Source organism: Sprattus sprattus, assembly GCF_963457725.1.
Source record: "Sprattus sprattus genome assembly, chromosome: 4".
Classification (NCBI taxonomy): Eukaryota; Metazoa; Chordata; class Actinopteri; order Clupeiformes; family Clupeidae; genus Sprattus; species Sprattus sprattus.
The window spans coordinates 33,992,976-34,014,343 of record NC_137923.1 but is presented as its reverse complement, the minus strand read 5'-3'; the positions used below and the strand labels follow the sequence as shown (position 1 = coordinate 34,014,343).

General features: G+C 41.0%; 1 protein-coding gene across 1 annotated transcript; it reads left to right on the top strand.

Moving 5' to 3' along the window:
- Positions 1 to 971: 971 nt before the first annotated feature.
- Positions 972 to 19,619, top strand: ca8 (carbonic anhydrase VIII; the record flags this gene model as incomplete). The annotated part of the gene is made up of 8 exons (XM_080837251.1): positions 972 to 1,203; positions 10,453 to 10,644; positions 10,920 to 11,044; positions 13,191 to 13,286; positions 13,418 to 13,480; positions 15,272 to 15,320; positions 17,540 to 17,652; positions 19,485 to 19,619. Exons 1-8 carry the CDS (start codon positions 1,128 to 1,130, stop codon positions 19,617 to 19,619), a joined length of 849 nt encoding a protein of 282 aa, XP_080693377.1. The 5' UTR covers positions 972 to 1,127.
- Positions 19,620 to 21,368: the final 1,749 nt, after the last annotated feature.

Sequence of the window (21,368 nt, the reverse complement as noted above, 5' to 3'; positions counted from 1 at the left end):
AGCCACCCGTTAATAAATCATATTGTCCACTAGAGAGCGCCAATTCTTAAAAATAATATACCATGAATCACAAATGTTCTATGACAGATTTGTTAGACATACAGACATATTTTAAAACCACATAGTTAAGGAACCATTAAATCTCTAAATCATGGTTGCAAAGAGTTGGCATGTGAAATTTAAAACAGGGGAAAATTAGATAAAGACTTTCTTCCCCCTTATCATTCTATTTCTTTCTCTGGACAGACTCTCTCCTTAAAAGTTCTTCCCACTAAAAGGACCGGTTTCCCTGCCTCTGTCAGAGTGAACTAAATAGATTAAATACTAATATCAAAGTCAACGTGTCTTTGTTTTTAGGGAAGAATAACCATTAAATGAGCTGCAAGGTAAACAACTGGCACAAAGACCAGCTTATTCAACTCGTTTGGCTTGAGGTAGCAGCTCTACAACCACACCTATTTCCCTCTGTGGGAGGAACCTCTAGTGTGTCCTTTGAAATGCAACATCTTTTCCAAGCATTCTTGCTGGCTGCCTTTGCACTCAGTAGAAACCAAACCTCACTGGAAACCAAGGCTTAAATGCTATCTGGCACATCCAATCACAGGACTATGGAGAGGGAGGGAGGGAGAGAGAGAGAGACAAAGACTGAGTGAAACAGATTTTAACACTTAGTTGGCACGGGTCTTGTGTAGTTGGCACCAGTGTTTCTGTGAAGGGGAAGGAGTTAAGAGCAAGAGACTGGGAGAGGAACAGTGTGAGCACAGACGGAGTTAGGAGCAAGAGACTGGGAGAGGAACAGTGTGAGCACAGACGGAGTTAGGAGCAAGAGACTGGGAGAAAAACAGTGTGAGCTCAGACGCTGGGAGGACAGAGAGTTGGCTCCAGGCAAAGAACTTCTCTTTTTAATTCTGCAGCTTTTAGCTATTGATTCTGTTGGTTGGTTAGTAGTGGTTGACTAAAGAATAGTTATTATTGGAGCATTAACCAGGTGTGTCTAAAGTCTGAGAAATGTTCTAGGTTAGCATAATTTATATCTCGACAAAAAAAAAGAAGGCAAACAAGACGAAGGGGGCACACAAGGCCTTGGTGCAAGGCTGCAGTATTCTTCCAAACCTTAACATCCCTTTATGATGGCAGATAGTTTGATAGAAGATTCCGATTACTATCCTGGAAAAGATGACCTGGACTGGGGATATGAGGAAGGTAAGAACATTGTCATTATCTTGTATTATATTGTATTTCAAACTGTAGACCTTCTTTCTTTTTCTACACAAAGGGAGGTCACATCTGTTAGTGCACTGTTTGTGTGGACTGTTATACTGTAGTGCTCATGAACATGCAGCCACTCACAGACTTCTGTATTATTGTTTGTGTGGACTGTTATACTGTAGTGCTCATGAACATGCAGCCACTCACAGACTTCTGTATTATTGTTTGTGTGGACTGTTATACTGTAGTGCTCATGAACATGCAGCCACTCACAGACTTCTGTATTATTGTTTGTGTGGACTGTTATACTGTAGTGCTCATGAACATGCAGCCACTCACAGACTTCTGTATTATTGTTTGTGTGGACTGTTATACTGTAGTGCTCATGAACATGCAGCCACTCACAGAGTTCTGTATTATTGTTTGTGTAAACTGTTATACTGTAGTGCTTTTGAACATGCAGCCACTCACAGACTTCTGGATTATTGTTTGTTACTTGACACAAACTGCTTTGTTTCGAATCTGTGGGTTGGCTGGATTTGCACAGCTTAATTGTCCTAAGTGTGAGAATCATACAGATACAGTCAAACTAAGATTAGTCCTTCATGGAGCGATAAGGTAGAAAAACAGATAAAAATATAGCTGCAAGCAGCGATGGCGGTTTCCTCCTCCAGACATTGCGAACCAGGGAAAAATGTATTTTTGTGACAATTTGTCACTGTATAGAAAGATCCATGCTGCAGGCTTGCCAATGGGATATTACATTTCAAATGCATTACTTTGAAGATCCTCAAGGGCCATGGCTTCAAGCTAAGAGTGAGAAGGGGTGTGGTCATCCCTACATTTCCTTAAATGTTGTGTGTGTGGGCTTGCGCGTGTCAAAGGAGCCTGAGCCTGTCCCTGTGTGTGTGTGTGTGTGTGTGTGTGTGTGTGTGTGTGTGTGTGTGAGAGAGAGAGAGAGAGAGAGAGAGAGAGAGAGAGAGAGAGAGAGAGAGAGAATCTGGAGCACACACGCGCGGAGGAGCAGAGAGAGAGACCTTCTACTGAAAATCACCCTAGAAATTAGCCAAGCATGCATGTTTCAAATATTCACCAAAAATCCACTTTTCATCTTACAGTCAACTTTTTTTCAGATTTGTGTACTTAACATTCTCAAGTGTCTTCACATGAACTTGTGATTGAATCAGAGTATCACTTTTTGACCTGTTGATGTGTAAAGCATTATTTTAGCGTTAACAATGTATCCAATTTGCTTTATATCAATCATTTTTCAAGATATGAAGTTGCCTTTGCACATGGGAACATGTTGTAGTGTCTTCCAGTGACATATCAAGTTTGGTGTTGATTTGTCAAAGATTTGCCAAGATATGACTTCACTTCCTGTTTGGCGCCTTTTCTGCTGAATTTGAGTGGCTGTACCGGACAAACGGTTGTGAGGATCAAAATTCTAAATCTTAACTTTTGTGAGGCTAGGTCTGGCCATCATCTCTGGTGATTTTGAAGAAGATTTGCCAAAAATTGTAGGAGGAGTAGGCTTTCAAAGGTTTTTGATAAAACCGGAAATAGCGGAAAATCTATGAAACCAGAAATCGACGCCATAGGGTCTGTTAAATTCGTCTTGATCTAGGGAATCCAATGGTACCTCATTTTTGAAAATCGGTCATACGGTTCAAAAGTTGCGTGTGTTACAAAAGTCCAACTTTGACCTGTTGGTGGCGCTAGAGTGGTGTAATGAGAGCCATGAAACTTGGTGTGAATGAAGAAGGGACTGTCCTTAATGAGTGTGCCAAATTTCACAAAAAGTTACCATATGGTTCTATGGGCTGCCATTGACTCCCATGGCAGGAGAATAATAATACCTACGATAAATATAGCTGCAAGCAGCGATGGCGGTTTCCTCCTCCAGACATTGCGAACCAGGGAAAAATGTATTTTTGTGACAATTTATTTGTCACTGTATAGAAAAATCCATGCTGCAGACTTGCCAATGGGATATTACATTTCAAATGCATTACTTTGAAGATCCTCAAGGGCCATGGCTTTAAGCTAAGAGTGAGAAGGGGTGTGGTCATCCCTAAATTTCCTTAAATGATGTGTGTGTGTGCTTGCGCGTGTCAAAGGAGCCTGTCCCTGTCCCTGTGTGTGTGTGTGTGTGTGTGTGTGTGTGTGTGTGTGTGTGTGTGTGAGAGAATCTGGAGCGCACACGCGCGCAAGACCAGAGGGGCAGGGGCAGAGAGGCAGACTTGAGAAACACCCTAGCAATTAGCCAAGCATGCGTATTTCAAATATTCACCAAAAATCTACTTTTCATCTTACAGTCAAATTTTTTTCAGATTTGTGTTCTAAACATTCTCAAGTGTCTTCACATGAACTTGTGATTCAATCAGAGTATCACTTTTTGACCTGTTGATGTGTAAAGCATTGTTTTAGCGTTAACAATCTATCCAATTTGCTTTATGTCAATCATTTTTCAAGATATGAAGTTGCCTTTGCACATGGCAACATGTTGTAGTGTCTTCCCGTGAAATATCAAGTTTGGTGTTGATTTGTCAACGATTTGCCAAGATATGACCTCACTTCCTGTTTGGCGACTTTTCTGCTGAATTTAAGTGGCTGTACCGGACAAACGGTTGTGAGGATCAAAATTCTAAAAAGTAACTTTTGTGAGGCTAGGTCTGAAGATCATCTCTGGTTATTTTGAAGAAGTTTTGCCAAAAATTGTAGGAGGAGTAGGCTTTCAAAGGTTTTTGATAAAACCGGAAATAGCGGAAAATCTATATAACCGGAAATTGACGCCATGGGGTGGGTTAAATTCGTCTTGATCCAGGGAATCCAAGGGTACCTCATTTTTGAAAATCGGTCATACGGTTCAAAAGTTGTGTGTGTTACAAAAGTCCAACTTTGCCCTGTTGGTGGCGCTAGAGAGGTGTCATGAGAGCCATGAAACTCGGTGTGAATGAAGAACGGGCTGTCCTTAATGAGTGTGCCAAATTTCACAAAAAGTTACCATATGGTTCTAGGGGCTGCCATTGACTTCCATTGCAGCAACATAATAATAAATATAGCTGCAAGCAGCGATGGCGGTTTCCTCCTTCAAACATTGCGAACCAGGCAGTGATAAAGCATGGTCTTTAGAAAGTCCGTGCCAATTTTGGTGAAGATCGGATCAAATTTGCGACCTGTGCAAACTTTTTAGTGTTTTGGATTAAATTAAGGTCAAAGGTCACCAAATGTATTGATTGTCCCCCAGATGGGGTCAGCAGTCCATGTACCAAGTTTGGTTTTGATACATTACAAGGTTGCCGAGACATGAGCTCACTTCCTGTTTGGCGGCTTCGCCGCCTAATTCGATTGGCTGCTACTGGCGAACGCTTTCATCAATTGTTCCATAAACTAATGCAGTTATAAGGCATTGTCTACTGATGGTCTGCGCCAATTTTGGTGAAGATCAGATCAAATTTGTGACCTGTGTTTGCTTTTTAGTGTTTTTGACTAAATTCAATATGGCGCCCTGATCAATTATGATAATGTCACATATTTGCATGTGTCAACCTAAAGACCTCCAAGAGCACGAGTAGATCCCACTAGTAAGTTGAAATTCCAAACACGTCAACAGCTACAGGCTAAAATGCATTTTTTGTAATTACAGCGCCACCTAGAGGTCAAAGGTCACCAAATTTCTTAAGCGTCTTCCTGATGAGGTAAGCGGTCCATGTAGTAAGTTTGGTCTTGATACATCAAATCGTTGCTGAGATATGAGCCCACGTCCTGTCTGGCGTCTTCGTCGCAAACTTTGATTGGCTGTCACGGGCGAACGGTTTTAGTTGCGAAGATGTAATCCAATAACTTTTGTGAGGCTTGGTCTAAAGATGATTTGTGTCAAGTTTGGTGTTGATCGGACAAAAATTGTGACCCGTGAAACTTTTTGAAGGTTTTTGATAAAATCCAAAATGGCGGAAAATCCATCATGGCGGAAAATGACGTCATAGGGTGCGTTGAACTCGTGCAGGTCCAAGGATTCCAAGGATGCCTCATTTTTGAAAATCGGGCCAACGGGTCAAAAGTTACGTGTGTGAACGTACGGCCAACTTTGACCTGTTGGTGGCGCTAGAGCGCTACATCTGCCTACATGAAACTTGGTGAAATGAATCATGGGACTGTCCCCAATCAGTGTGCCAAATTTCACAAAAAGTTACCATATGGTTCTAGGGGCTGCCATTGACTTCCATTGCAGCAACATAAGAAAGCCTACAATAACAATAGGTTACCTCCTACCGGAGGAAACCTAATAAATATAGCTGCAAGCAGCGATGGCGGTTTCCTCCTCCAGACATTGCGAACCAGGGAAAAATGTATTTTTGTGACAATTTGTCACTGTATAGAAAAATCCATGCTGCAGACTTGCCAATGGGATATTACATTTCAAATGCATTACTTTGAAGATCCTCAAGGGCCATGGCTTCAAGCTAAGAGTGAGAAGGGGTGTGGTCATCCCTAAATTTCCTTAAATGATGTGTGTGTGTGCTTGCGCATGTCAAAGGAGCCTGTCCCTGTCCCTGTGTGTGTGTGTGTGTGTGTGTGTGTGTGTGTGTGTGTGTGTGTGTGAGAGAGAATCTGGAGCGCACACGCGCACAAGACCAGAGGGGCAGGGGCAGAGAGGCAGACTTGAGAAACACCCTAGCAATTAGCCAAGCATGCGTATTTCAAATATTCACCAAAAATCTACTTTTCATCTTACAGTCAAATTTTTTTCAGATTTGTGTTCTAAACATTCTCAAGTGTCTTCACATGAACTTGTGATTCAATCAGAGTATCACTTTTTGACCTGTTGATGTGTAAAGCATTGTTTTAGCGTTAACAATCTATCCAATTTGCTTTATATCAATAATTTTTCAAGATATGAAGTTGCCTTTGCACATGGCAACATGTTGTAGTTTCTTCCAGTGACATATCAAGTTTGGTGTTGATTTGTCAAAGATTTGCCAAGATATGACCTCACTTCCTGTTTGGCGACTTTTCTGCTGAATTTGAGTGGCTGTACCGGACAAACGGTTGTGAGGATCAAAATTCTAAAAAGTAACTTTTGTGAGGCTAGGTCTGAAGATCATATCTGGTGATTTTGAAGAAGATTTGCCAAAAATTGTAGGAGGAGTAGGCTTTCAAAGGTTTTTGATAAAACCGGAAATAGCGGAAAATCTATATAACCGGAAATTGACGCCAAGGAGTGGGTTTAATTCGTCTTGATCCAGGGAATCCAATGGTACCTCATTTTTGAAAATCGGTCATACGGTTCAAAAGTTGCGTGTGTTACAAAAGTCCAACTTTGACCTGTTGGTGGCGCTAGAGTGGTCTAATGAGAGCCATGAAAATTGGTGTGAATGAAGAAGGGACTGTCCTTAATGAGTGTGCCAAATTTCACAAAAAGTTACCATATGGTTCTAGGGGCTGCCATTGACTCCCATTGCAGCAACATAATAAGAAAGCCTACAATAACAATAGGTTACCTCCTACCGGAGGAAACCTAATAATAGGAAAGCCTACAATAACAATAGGTTACCTCCTACCGGAGGAAACCTAAATATAGCTGCAAGCAGCGATGGCGGTTTCCTCCTCCAGACATTGCGAACCAGGGAAAAAGGTATTTTTGTGACAATTTGTCACTGTATAGAAAAATCCATGCTGCAGACTTGCCAATGGGATATTACATTTCAAATGCATTACTTTGAAGATCCTCAAGTGCCATGGCTTCAAGCTAAGAGTGAGAAGGGGTTAGGTCATCCCTAAATTTCCTTAAATGATGTGTGTGTGTGCTTGCGCGTGTCAAAGGAGCCTGTCCCTGTGTGTGTGTGTGTGTGTGTGTGTGTGTGTGTGTGTGTGAGTGTGTGTGTGTGTGAGAGAGAGAATCTGGAGCGCACACACGCGCAAGACCAGAGGGGCAGGGGCAGAGAGGCAGACTTGAGAAACACCCTAGCAATTAGCCAAGCATGCGTATTTCAAATATTCACCAAAAATCCACTTTTCATCTTACAGTCAACTTTTTTTCAGATTTGTGTTCTAAACATTCTCAAGTGTCTTCACATGAACTTGTGATTCAATCAGAGTATCACTTTTTGACCTGTTGATGTGTAAAGCATTGTTTTAGCGTTAACAATGTATCCAATTTGCTTTATATCAATTCTTTTTGAAGATATGAAGTTGCTTTTGCACATGGGAACATGTTGTATTGTCTTCCAAGTGACATACCAGTTTGGTGTTGATATCTCAAAGATTAGCTGAGATATGACTTCACTTCCTGTTTGGCTGCTTTTCTGCTGAATTTGAGTGGCTGTACGAGACAAACCATATGGTAACTCTTTGTGAAATTTGGCACACTCATTAAGGATAGTCCCTTCTTTATTCATACAAAGTTTCATGTCTCTCATTATACCACTCTAGCGCCACCAACGGGTCAAAGTTGGACTTGTGTTAACACATGCAACGTTTGAACCGTATGACGGATTTTCAAAATGTAGGTACCATTGGATTCCCTGGATCAAGTCCAATTAAATACACCCTATGGCGTCAATTTCACTGAAGTATTTGCTGACATATGACTTCACTTCCTGTTTGGCAGCTTTTCTGCTGAATTTGAGTGGCTGTACCGGACAAACTGCTGTGAGGATCAAAATTCTAAATCGTAACTTTTGTGAGGCTAGGTCTGAAGATCATCTCTGGTGATTTTAATGAAAATTAGCCAAAAATTGTAGGAGGAGTAGGCTTTCAAAGGTTTTTCATAAAACCGGAAATAGCGGAAAATTTATATAACCGGAAATTGACGCCATGGGTTGGGTTTAATTCGTCTTGATCCAGGGAATCCAATGGTACCTAATTTTTGAAAATCGGTCATACGGTTCAAGAGTTGCGTGTGTTACAAAAGTCCAACTTTGACCTGTTGGTGGCGCTAGAGTGGTGTAATGAGAGCCATGAAACTTGGTGTGAATGAAGAAGGGACTGTCCTTAATGAGTGTGCCAAATTTCACAAAAAGTTACCATATGGTTCTAGGGGCTGCCATTGACTCCCATGGTACAAGAATAATAATACCTACGATAACAATAGGTTACCTCCTACCGGAGGAAACCTAATAACAGTGGGGAGATCAGGGATTGGATGATAGGAAGCCCAATGAAAACAGATAAAAATATAGCTACAAGCAGCGATGGCGGTTTCCTCCTCCAAACATTGCGAACCAGGGAAAAATGTAATTTTGTGACAATTTGTCACTGTATAGAAAAATCCATGCTGCAGACTTGCCAATGGGATATTAAATTTCATATCCAACATTTACAATGCTTTTGCCTTGAAGTTTAGACTGAGTGGAGGTTGTGTGTGTGCGCTTACCCTGTATGTCTGTGAGAATGTATGTGTGTGACACCAAGCTGTGAGAATGTATGTGCGTAAAATCAAGCCTGCGCGTGTGTGAAGATAGAGACTGAGTGTGTGAGACACGCGCGGAGGAGCAAAGTAGCAGAGAGAGAGTCCTTCTACTGAAAATCACCCTAGAAATTAGCCAAGCATGCATGTTTCAAATATTCACCAAAAATCCACTTTTCATCTTACAGTCAACTTTTTTTCAGATTTGTGTACTAAACATTCTCGAGTGTCTTCACATGAACTTGTGATTGAATCAGAGTATAACTTTTTGACCTGTTGATGTGTAAAGCATTATTTTAGTGTTAACAATGTATCCAATTTGCTTTATATCAATCATTTTTCAAGATATGAAGTTGCCTTTGCACATGGGAACATGTTGTAGTGTCTTCCAGTGACAAATCAAGTTTGTTGTTGATTTCTCAAAGATTTGCCAAGATATGACTTCACTTCCTGTTTGGCGCCTTTTCTGCTAAATTTGAGTGGCTGTACTGGACAAACCATATGGTAACTCTTTTTGAAATTTGGCACACTCATTAAGGATAGTCCCTTCTTTATTCATACAAAGTTTCATGTCTCTCATCATACCACTCCAGCGCCACCAACGGGTCAAAGTTGGACTTGTGTTAACACATGCAACTTTTGAACCGTATGACCATTTTTCAAAATGTAGGTACCATTGGATTCCCTGGATCAAGTCCAATTAAATACACCCTATAGCGTCAATTTCACTGAAATATTTGCTGACATATGACTTCACTTCCTGTTTGGCAGCTTTTCTGCTGAATTTGAGTGGCTGTACCGGACAAACGGTTGTGAGGATCAAAGTTCTAAATCAAAACTTTTGTGAGGCTAGGTCTGAAGATCAATTCTGGTGATTTAGAAGAAGATTTGCCAGAAATTGTAGGAGAAGTAGGCTTTCAAAGGTTTTTGATAAAACCGGAAATAGCGGATAATCTATATAACCGGAAATTGACGCCATAGGGTGTGTTTAATTTGTCTTGATCCAGGGAATCCAATGGTACCTCATTTTTGAAAATCGGTCATACGGTTCAAAAGTTGTGTGTGTTACAAAAGTCCAACTTTGACCTGTTGGTGGCGCTAGAGTGGTGTAATGAGAGCCATGAAACTTGGTGTGAATGAAGAAGGGACTGTCCTTAATGAGTGTGCCAAATTTCACAAAAAGTTACCATATGGTTATAGGGGCTGCCATTGACTCCCATGGTACTAACATAATAATAGGAAAACCTACAATAACAATAGGTTACCTCCTACCGGAGGAAACCTAATAACAGTGCCCAATGTAATGTGATCCTGCATGTTCCATTGCAGGCCAGTTGATTCTGTGAGTTTGGCTTTACCTCCTATTGCTTGGTGAATAGAAAGGGGACATTTCTCGGCATGATAACTACTTTTACTGCTACACAACAGCAGGGTACAAATGTAACGGTCTAAATAGATGGTGTCAAAGGTCAAGTCAAAGGAAGAGAAGGAAAGGAGATTTGCAGGAGGGAGGTAGAAGGAAGGAAAGGGGAGACATAGGGGAGGGAAAATAGCAGAGTCCATATGAGCAGTGAGGGTTCTTCCTGCTGGGCCTTCACTCATGACACCAGAACACCAGCAGACCTCATTTAGTCTCCTCATGTAAAAAACAAATCAAAAGGAGCACCGTGTTCAATCAGAAGCCACAGCTCTATTAGAAGGTAGCACATGGGCACAGATTGTTTCAATATTTAAGATGTGATGTTTTCTTTATGGGGAGAAAGAAGCTTCCCTATAGCTGACAGAATAGGAATGGAGAGAGACTCCCAGTAACGGGCTGATTACTCTTTCAGGTGTGGAGTGGGGGCTGCTCTTCCCCGAGGCCAATGGTGAGTACCAGTCCCCTATAAATCTCAACTCGCGGGAGGCATGCTATGAGCCCCGGCTGCTGGAGGTGGGCCTCACACCAAACTATGTGGTGTGCCGAGACTGTGAGGTCATCAATGATGGACACACCACCAGGATAATGCTGAAATCCAAATCAGGTACAAATGGCACACACATTCATATGAGGGGTTTGCACAAAAATGTCTGTATATTATGTTTCAGTTTAGTAAATTCCTTCAAAGGAACTGCCTCAAGATTTGTAAGTTGGCATTTAGAAAAGGTAACAAATAATTGTTATCTCCTGTAAAAAAAAAAAAAAAAAACAAGATGAAGGTGTGTGAGAGCACCTCCACAGAGGAACATGCAGGGAGATGGTAATTCTCTTGTGCTCATCATTCTCCTTCTATCTTGTGCCCTTGCGATACTGCCATAGTGGTGACAGGGGGGCCTCTTCCAAGTGACCATGAATATGAGCTGCACGAGGTGCGCTTCCATTGGGGCAAAGAGAATCAACGTGGTTCAGAGCACACCGTCAACTTCAAGGCCTTTCCTATGGAGGTCAGTGTTCCCTTAGGACAGTGTGAAGGATGGCAGTGAAGAATCCTGTGCTATTTTTGAAATGTAAATAAACTCAGGAAACTGTTTAGCCAAAGAGCTATTTTGCATCACTTTCGGAAGATTGAGCTGAAGGTGACGACCCCTCATTCAAACTGAAATCCTCAATGGTGGTGGTGGTGGGTGGGAGGGTACAACTGGTGTTGACTGAGTCTCAGCCAGTTCCTTTTCAAACCCTTCAAAGTACATACCTGTCCTTTGCACCTGCTATGCAACACAGAGACCTTCCCCTGTCCTCTGCAGACGCCCAGGACACATAAGTGGCTCTTATCTGCCAAATGTTAGTTGTCATGGTAGGGAGGGCTTGGATTTTTTTTTTTGGGTCAGTGACGATTAACTGAATAAAAACAATCTGCACCTGTGCAACGGAGACATCCAATGTTTGCTAATCAAACAGAAGGGCTATTTTATACCCAGTGAGAGGCAGTCCATAAACAGTCCTCTCAGGCCAACATCCACTGAATGCTCAAACAACACTGGATGTCCTGGATGGATGGGGCATCTTCTCTCTTTCAATGGACAATTAATGATTGAAATAGGCAGTGTTGTCTTTGAGAGAGAAAATAAGGAAGAGGCTCCTAGACAGTAGTTTTCACATGGAATACATTTTATTTTTCATCTCCCCCATTTTCAATCAAAAAGTTTGAAACCGCGTCATTTTTTGTCTGCCTATTACGATCTAAAAAATTAGACTTTCCAGAGATGGGAAAATTTAATAGGCGAGCAACTGAGGTTTGAGGAGCCTAATTTCATCTACGGGCTACTGGCAACGAGCAAAGTCTGCCATGGATGAACTAAAGCTAATTCAATAACTTGGCAAATAATTGTGTTTATTTAATATCATGAGCAAGATATAAACCTCAGACGGGGTGGTCCCCACTCTAGTTCATGTTTTTATTGATTAGTTTTAATGAGTAATATTAAGTTATGGTTGGCTAACATAGTGCATGCAGATTTAAGTTAGGATAGCAAGGGTGGTAGGATACACACCAGTGCCCAACACGTGTTGCATGTTGTTCCTGGGAGACAGAAGGCACTCAGGATGTTCCATGCTTTTCACACTTCTTTACTATGGCTCTGATTGTGCTTTCTGTTTTCGTAGCCATTCCCCAACCTATGCAGTGGAAACAGCTTGTTTTTCTTATTTGGATTAAGAGATCTTTGGTTTTACCAATGATGATGGATGACGAAAGGATTTGACCTGGGTGTTACCTCAGGTTATACCCCAGTGAAACAGGAAATGGTCATAGATAACAATTAAGCTTTATCAAGGGTGCCAATAAGTTAGTATGTTTTTGATGAAGTGCAAGTTTGATACAAATTAAATACAAGTTAAATGAAATTACAGAACTTGACCAAAATATAATCAACTCACCAACAGGGACACAAAAGTGTGGTAATGTATCCATTAGACCTCCAAGTGCATTATTGATGGATAGCTGAACACCATTATCCTGCTTACATACTCTGTTCATTTGCAGATACTAATTTCCACATTTTCGTTTGTAGAACTACTTTCTGACATTTTTTTCAGTGGAAGCCCAAACTCATGTGGTTGCTGTGGCCAGAGTCTTGCAGTTAGTTCCACACCTGTCATTACCATGCTAGCATATCTTTTTGAGGAGTTTTGAAAAATCCTTCTATTTTTTAGCCCAGATAGAGTGTGATGTGATATTGTGAATTGTGATAAAACATATTTTAAACTCTGTGCCTCTGGCAGTCCATTAAATTGTTATTAATTTGTGACCAGTCCAAATCAAAACAAATATGGTGAATTGATATGCATCACAATCAGGAATTCAACCAAGTCACAGTATCAATTATGGCTCCATTACAAAGTCTACTGTATTTCTTACAGTTCAATGTTGCTAGAAAGTTTCTCACATAAATGTTTCTAGTACCACTGTTTTAAGTGAGAGTAACTAGCCACTGTTACTAGTCTCTTCTCCCAGATACGTATGCCAAGCTTTCACACTCATCAAGTAATATAAGTGGGTCAGTGCTTCAAGAACACTTGGCCAATGAGTGTACAATGGAATACTCCAAAGCATATGGACTGGTGTAATACGGATAACTCTTGGTGTTTCAGCTGCATCTTATTCACTGGAACTCCACACTCTTCAACAGTGTAGAGGAGGCTCTTGGGAAGAAAAATGGTGTTCTCATCATTGCTCTCTTTGTGCAGGTAAAGCCCAGTAAATCAAACCTAATACGTTATGCACAAGGGGATGGGTCAGCAACCATTTCTGAAACATTTTCCCCATTTCTTTCAATCCCATGGTGACCTATGACGATGAATTCACTCTGGCCCAACAGATAGGGAAAGAACATGTTGGACTGAAGGCCATTACGGAGGTTCTTCAGGATCTGCAGTATAAGGTGAGTTTCTGATTTCTGATGCTGTTCCTCTGATTTATTGGATTAGTGAGAGAAACAGGCGACGACACAGAATGTTATGTTTTACGGCAAATGAGACACGGCTGATATGGATTACCTTCAGGGCAGATGCTGTTGGACAGATGATGGATGAATGGATGGATTCATTTGTGTACAACAAGGTAGACTTCAGTGATATACTGTAACTTGGTACATCAAGGATGATTTTAAGTCCAGCTGTTTATGCACTTGAACTGCTGTTTTATTTTATGATGAACATCTGGCCCCTCTTTATATTAAGTATCCATACTTAACAGTTCATAGTCACACATTGAAATTGTAGACTAGAAACACGTTTAGAAAACAAATTTTAGCAAATATACGTATGCGTCATGGCTTTCCCTCTATGACCCACTCTTACCATCCTTCATAAATGTCTAGCCAAATACTTTCAAACCTCCTCTGAGGTCTGTCTTCATGGGGCCATAACATGTGTGTACATGTACGTACATTATAACAAGAGTGTCCTCTCAAAATGGAAGGGTTAAAAGAAACTGCCATGGTCAGACTTGAACTGTAAGTTAAACAGGACAGGCATGCGCAGGACAGGCAAGCGTAGTAACCGCCTTCACCAGTCCTTCCTTCAAACGCAGGCAGTATAAGGGTGACCAGGCGTCCTCTTTTACCCAGACATGTCCTCTTTTCGAGACCTTAAAAAATGCGTCCGGCAGGGATTCCAAAATTGCCCGGGATTTTGCCTCGTCGTCGGGTACTTGTGTTTCACTGTGTCTTTCACAAATTAGTTTTTAAGCCCTTTTGTAAAGGGCAACTCCCTTACGTTGCACCTTCTTGTGGAGCTCTGACTGTAGAGAGAACTGTCATTGGTCGACCGCCACCTCAGTGTTGCCAGATGCATGATAATTATCCTTCAAGAAGATAATTTTGAGCATTTGGTACGATACTTCGCCATTTCCAATCTGGCCACACTGAGCACCTTGCCGCTTCCACTAGTAACTAGTATCTTTTCCACATGCGGATGCCATGTGCGGTTGTAAACAATGCAACTAGTCACTAGTTGCATTGTTTACAACAGCACATTACACAAATGTCATGTGCTGTTGTAAACAATGCAACTACGTAGTGACTAGTTGCATTGTTTACAACAGCACATGACATCTGCATGTGGAAAAGATGGCAAAACCTCGTCGCTGGGGGAGGGGGCGGGGTCATCTGTATGCTATACACTACCACGCCCCCTCCCCCGCAACGAAGTGTCCTCTTTTTCTCAAACTCAAATATGGTCACCCTAGGCAGTATAGCACATCCAATGAAACATAGTAACGGCCTCTACCTCCACCAGTCTACTTCTTCAAGCGCAGGCAGTATAGCACATCCAATGAAACATGTTACATCTGTTTGATCACATACTGCCTGCCTAGCACTGCTTTTTCTACTATATAACGACTGACTAGCTATCGCTATCTAATCAATTAGCGAAGCCATGTTGCTGCCTGTATTTTTAAACAGCACCTTACCAATTAATGAACTAATGTGCTGGCATTATTGTCCTTTTGAACCCAAAAATGATATGAAGTTCAATCATGAATGTGATAAATGTGCATAGTGTACTCAGGTATGTTGTGTGTGTCGGTGTAGAAGTAGCAGTACCTGGATGAGGTGATATTTAGTTCAGACTAGTTGTTCAGTTTAATTTCATATAAAGTAGGACCAACATCTCATTGATATATATTATATGACCTAATCTTTATTAACTCCATTTTTCTGTCTACACAGGGGAAGACAAAGATAATACCATGTTTTAATCCAAACACGTTGCTCCCAGGTACTGCGCATGAACTCAGAAAGCATCGAGTCTCTCAATATTGACCCAAACAAGATTACCATCACTATAACCGCCACTATGGGTGTGACATCAATTAGAGCAAAGAAGCGGGAAGACATTACAATGAGTAACGTGAAGTACACATTGTTTCTTGAAAAACAGGTTAAATGCCATGATAAAGATGAACACACACACACACACACACACACACACACACACACACACACACACACACACACACACACACACACACATACACATACACACACTGTACACAAAATTGAATCACCTGTCAATAACTGTATTATTTCTAAGTTGACAAGGAGAGTATTTCCTCTTCTGAACAATCAAAAACAAATACTTTAGAAAAACTATATTGATAATACAGGGCTCAAAGTAGAAACTCAATGCAACAAAAGTGAATACATCTGTGATCACTGACACACAAGGTAGAACACCTGTGATCACTGAAACAATGAAGCACACCAGGGATTTTCAATGAGCCTAACTGCATGGTCAAGGTAATTCACAGTTTGGACTCTGGCCTGTGTCTATTTGACCTGAGAACTACAGACCTTTCTCAGTTTAAACTCTGTCCTGTGTCTATTTGGATATCTGCATTATGGAAGCTGGCAGAGAGTTGCCAGAGGAACTGAACAATCTGATTGTGAAACTTCACAAAGATGGAAAAGGAAACAGGACTATTGGTGACTAACTGAAAATCATTTGAAATACAGTTGGAGCAGTCATCAGGAGGTATAGAATGAACTATAGAACCATTTAATTCAGTTGGAGCAGAGATCAAGAGGAACTATAGAACCATTTAATACAGTTGGATCAGTGATCAGGACAGAACTATAGAACCATTTAATACAGTTGGATCAGTGATCAGGAGAGAACTATAGAACCATTTAAAACATTTGGAGCAGTCTTCAGGAGGAACAGAACTATAGAACCATTTAGTACAGTTGGAGCAGTCATCAGGAGGAACAGAACTATAGAACCATTTAATACAGTTGAAGCAGAGATCAGGAGGTAGAGAACGAGTTATAGAACCATTTAATCGGAGCAGCACTGGGTATCCTTCTAAAATGACTGCGCTACTTGCACAATCTGGCTCAGAAAAACAGACAGGCAAGAGCCTGAGACTTGGCAAAGGAAATCAGAGTTTCTGGGACTGCTCAGGTAGTGCCAATTGCATAAAGTCAACCTCTACGGATGGTGGCCAAGAAAAAAAACCTTGCTTGCTCTTTGGCACAAAACTGCAAGATTAAACTTTGCTAAAGAACATGAAAAGAAGCTTGATGAATATTGGAAGCACATTCTTTGGCCAGATGAGGCCAAGATGGTTTGGCGTGAACCTTGCCAGGACCACAACAGAAGATGCATAGTACCAATAGGTGGGAGTGTGATTTGGGCTGCATGAGTGCAAAATGTGTTGGAGAGATGGCATTAAGAGATGACACCATCGATGCCCGTGGATATAAAAAAATACTGTCTGACAGAAGCTTGGTAGAACAGGAATATTTGAACATAGTAACAACATAGTGGACAAAGGTGGACATACAATTCGTTTTTTTCAATACTTCGTATCTCAGTAGTGAAATTGTACTGACCTCTGTTGCACTGAGCTCCTACTGTGTGGCCTGCATATTTACATCTAAATACCCCTAAACTGACATAAGAGCAAGTGCCCCTCCATTCAACTTAGAAGTAATATATATTTATACAATTTTTAATCATTTGACATTTAGATGATATTGCAGAGGTGAACTCACTTCTGTTGTATACTGTATGTATTGTTTACTGTATGTTTATATATCAGGGCTATATAATTAGATAGCCATCATTTTTTGCATTGTAAAGTATCCCTGTAACAGTCAAACTGATTTGAGGACGTCATTCTTTTGTCAACCCAGGTAGACTACATTATATAGGTTATGTTATATTTGCATTTTTAACTTAGATTGTTAGTAAAATTTGATTTTGATTCAATTTGTCCGGTAAAATAAATTCTTTCCAATCACTAGACCGGCAAGAAAAGATATTAACGGAACCCCTGATATATAGATTGTTGGTATGAAGAGTGTTAGCCAGCCTACGTTTTCTTTTCACTTTTTATTCAGATGTTAATGTAACAGAATGGTATAAAATGGATGACTTTTATTATATAGTGAAGTTTTCAAATTAAGTTTGGATATTTGTTTTCCTCCTTCCAGATCCCTTGTTAAGAGATTACTGGGTCTATGAGGGCTCCTTGACTACACCTCCTTGCAGTGAGAATGTCACCTGGATCCTATATCGCTACCCACTCACAATCTCACAGATTCAGGCACGGACAATGCTGTTTAAAATTACCTTTGTGCCACGGCGGCGTTCAGTATACTGTATCTGAGGACCAGTGTGCAGGCTCAGAGGTGTTCAGTATACTGTATCTGAGGACCAGTGTGCAGGCTCAGAGGTGTTCAGTATACTGTATCTGAGGACCAGTGTACAGGCTCAGAGGTGTTCAGTATACTGTATCTGAGGACCAGTGTGCATGCTCAGAGGTGTTCAGTATACTGTATCTGAGGACCAGTGTGCAGGCTCAGAGGTGTTCAGTATACTGTATCTGAGGACCAGTGTGCAGGCTCAGAGGTGTTCAGTATACTGTATCTGAGGACCAGTGTGCAGGCTCAGAGGTGTTCAGTATACTGTATCTGAGGACCAGTGTGCAGGCTCAGAGGTGTTCAGTATACTGTATCTGAGGACCAGTGTGCAGGCTCAGAGGTGTTCAGTATACTGTATCTGAGGACCAGTGTGCAGGCTCAGAGGTGTTCAGTATACTGTATCTGAGGACCAGTGTGCAGGCTCAGAGGTGTTCAGTATACTGTATCTGAGGACCAGTGTGCAGGCTCAGAGGTGTTCAGTATACTGTATCTGAGGACCAGTGTGCAGGCTCAGAGGTGTTCAGTATACTGTATCTGAGGACCAGTGTGCAGGCTCAGAGGTGTTCAGTATACTGTATCTGAGGACCAGTGTGCAGGCTCAGAGGTGTTCAGCATATCTGAGGACCAGTGTGCAGGCTCAGAGGTGTTCAGCATATCTGAGGACCAGTGTGCAGGCTCAGAGGTGTTCAGTGTATCTGAGGACCAGTGTGCAGGCTCAGAGGTGTTCAGCATATCTGAGGACCAGTGTGCAGGCTCAGAGGTGTTCAGTGTATCTGAGGACCAGTGTGCAGGCTCAGATCCAAAGCATGATGATGGCATTCTAGAAATGATTCCTCTAAATGGTCTCCTAAAACTGTAACGCTGTAATGTGAAAGGTACATATATATTTACACATCTAAGTTTATGTTAGAAAACTAGTAACTAGTAATTCATTTTCAAGGGTATCTTCTAATGCAAGCCTGAGCATCATGCTTTAAGAAAACGGAACGGGTCTTGGCCTTTGGTGGCTTAAATGGCAGGAACTTCAGCTTTCTATTTCCCAACATAAGTAGCCTCATGCTCATGTTTCTATCTACACACTAGATCCCCATCCAGAAGGTGTAAACTCTAATCTCCCAAGTTTGCTTGTCCCATTGATTTTCATTCCCCTATACTTCAACTACTTTGACAGTCATAGAATCAAAGAGAATGTTCTTTGCACTTCTAAATGCAGGTCAGTAAGAATGTCATAAAGACTTTTGAATGAGAGTAGAAACAATGGCATCCTACTGTTTATATTTAATACTATTATATAATAAAAAATATTCTTTTCATTTATGAATTGATCATTTATATGCTTTATACCAATTTGTGGGGATATATGCACTATATTTTATAGAAGCTCTCTATCAGTGAAAGTCATACAGTAATCTGTTGCATGACCCAACATATATCAAGGTCCACATCATTGTAATAGTGAACATGTACTGCACTATGGGAGTTTATGGAACACAAGTAGATATGATATTAGTCTATTTATGATCTGTAAATATACCTTATATCAGAGGGTGACATCTGGCATCTAGTTTCATGCCCTTGGATGACCCACATTAGCATATCAGTGTCAATTCACCAATGATTCTTAATATGAGTGTGATCCTATCTGTCTGTCTGTTTTCTTTGGTGTAGATGGAGGAGTTTCACCAATGATTCTTAATATGAGTGTGATCCTATCTGTCTGTCTTCTTTGGTGTAGATAGAGGAGTTTCGGAGACTCAGGTCACATGTCAAAGGAGCAGAGTTGCCAGAGGGGAATGACGGCATGTTGGGAGACAACTTTCGGCCCACCCAACCCCTCAGTGACAGGGTAGTGAGGGCTGCCTTCCAGTAGAGGCTCGGCCTCTGGGACCCAACGTGTCATATCCTGGTGGCAAGTCTAGTTTGTTTTAAACCTATTGTCATATCAGTTAATGATTAATAATATAATTCCCAATATATAAGAATAATTGATTAGCTGAAGGCACAGAGCTCCTTGATGAATAGTAGACTAGATATTCCTCTGCCAAGTCTATTATTTGTGTGTACTGGGACATCTCCATGGCCAATACCACACTTACACCACAGTCACCACGTAACCATATGGCGCTCGAAAAACTTTCTGTATTAAGTTAAATATGTATAAGACACTAAAGATAGTGTCTTATCCCAGGTGACAAGGCATGTCCATGGGTAATAGAGGACAGCGTGGGTCAGGGGTTGTCAGGTTCTTTAAATGTACTTGGTGGAATTAGGTCATGATCTCCCATTGGTTCTACATACCTCAAAACAATGAAGTAATGGCAGAACTGAAGTAATGGAATAACCTCATTCTCTCTAATCTAGGGCTAGCTGCAGCTCTGGGTACAAGATTAGCTATTTTTGTTCACCCAAGGGAACACCTGAGTCTCTTTTCATATTACTCATTTTGAAATTGGAGACTTTGACTGTTCTTGATTTAGGTCGTGGAGGCGTACTCCACTGGGTGCTCATATTGAAACACGATTTGTACCGAAACATATTTTACTACATACACAATGAGTTCATACACAATGAGGTTAACCTAAGTCTTGGAACATTGTTGTATTAGATAAGGAAACTAGTCTTGATATCTGTGGGTAGTGTTGTATAAAGAGTTGTAACATTGTTGGATTAGATAAGGAAACTAGTGTCCATATCTGTGGGTAGTGTAATATAAAGAGTTGTCAAATTGTTGTATTAGATAAGGAAACTAGTGTTGATATCTGTGGGTTGTTTAATATAAAGGGATGTAACATGGCTTCCCTTCAGTCATCCAGATATTTAACAGTGGAGCTCCAGGAACCTTCTTCTTGATCTACCAAGCATTCTCTGTTCAATTCAGTTTGGTCAGTTTCATGAATGTATTGGCAATGTGCAGGGGGGCACAAAGCAGCTTTTGTCCAGACCTCTAGGGGAGAAATACCTCCGAGACTGGGGCCGGGAGACAGGGTTATTGTTTCCCTTATAATGGAGTTCTGAAAAGTCATGTGACCAGTCCAGATGCTATTGACATGACCAGAAAGCTTTTAAACAACAACAAACATCAAATGCACAGTCCAGTCTGCAGGTTTATATGCCAAGGAATAAGCTTTGTGTATGATGAACAGAATATACTAGTGCAAACCTGTGAGACCTACTACATCACAAAATAGTCTCTCATTCAAATGTTTTGAAAAGTAATGTTTTTTCTGCTTTCTTTAGAGGAGGAGCTAGGTAAGAGAGTCGGTGCCATCTTATCTGACATTAACATGGAGAAGTGCCACTGAAGCTTCCAGACGACCTGCACAGTCACTCACGTCACACTCACTCACGTCACCACTCAAGAGCTGACCCTTGCTGCTAAGAGATTCGCTTATGAACTGACATTCTGAAAGCTCAGTGACGGTTCATATTTCAGACAGCTCAATGTATGGTTTTGAAGAATCATTACACAGTTTGTAGCTGAACGTAAATCACAAATAATGTGATGAGCTAATGTGAAATTGAAATATATAGGACACGCATTGAATATAAGAACAACGAATATGTTTTAGACAACAAACCTCCATTAGACAGTCACAAGAAAAATCCACCATTTTCCAAT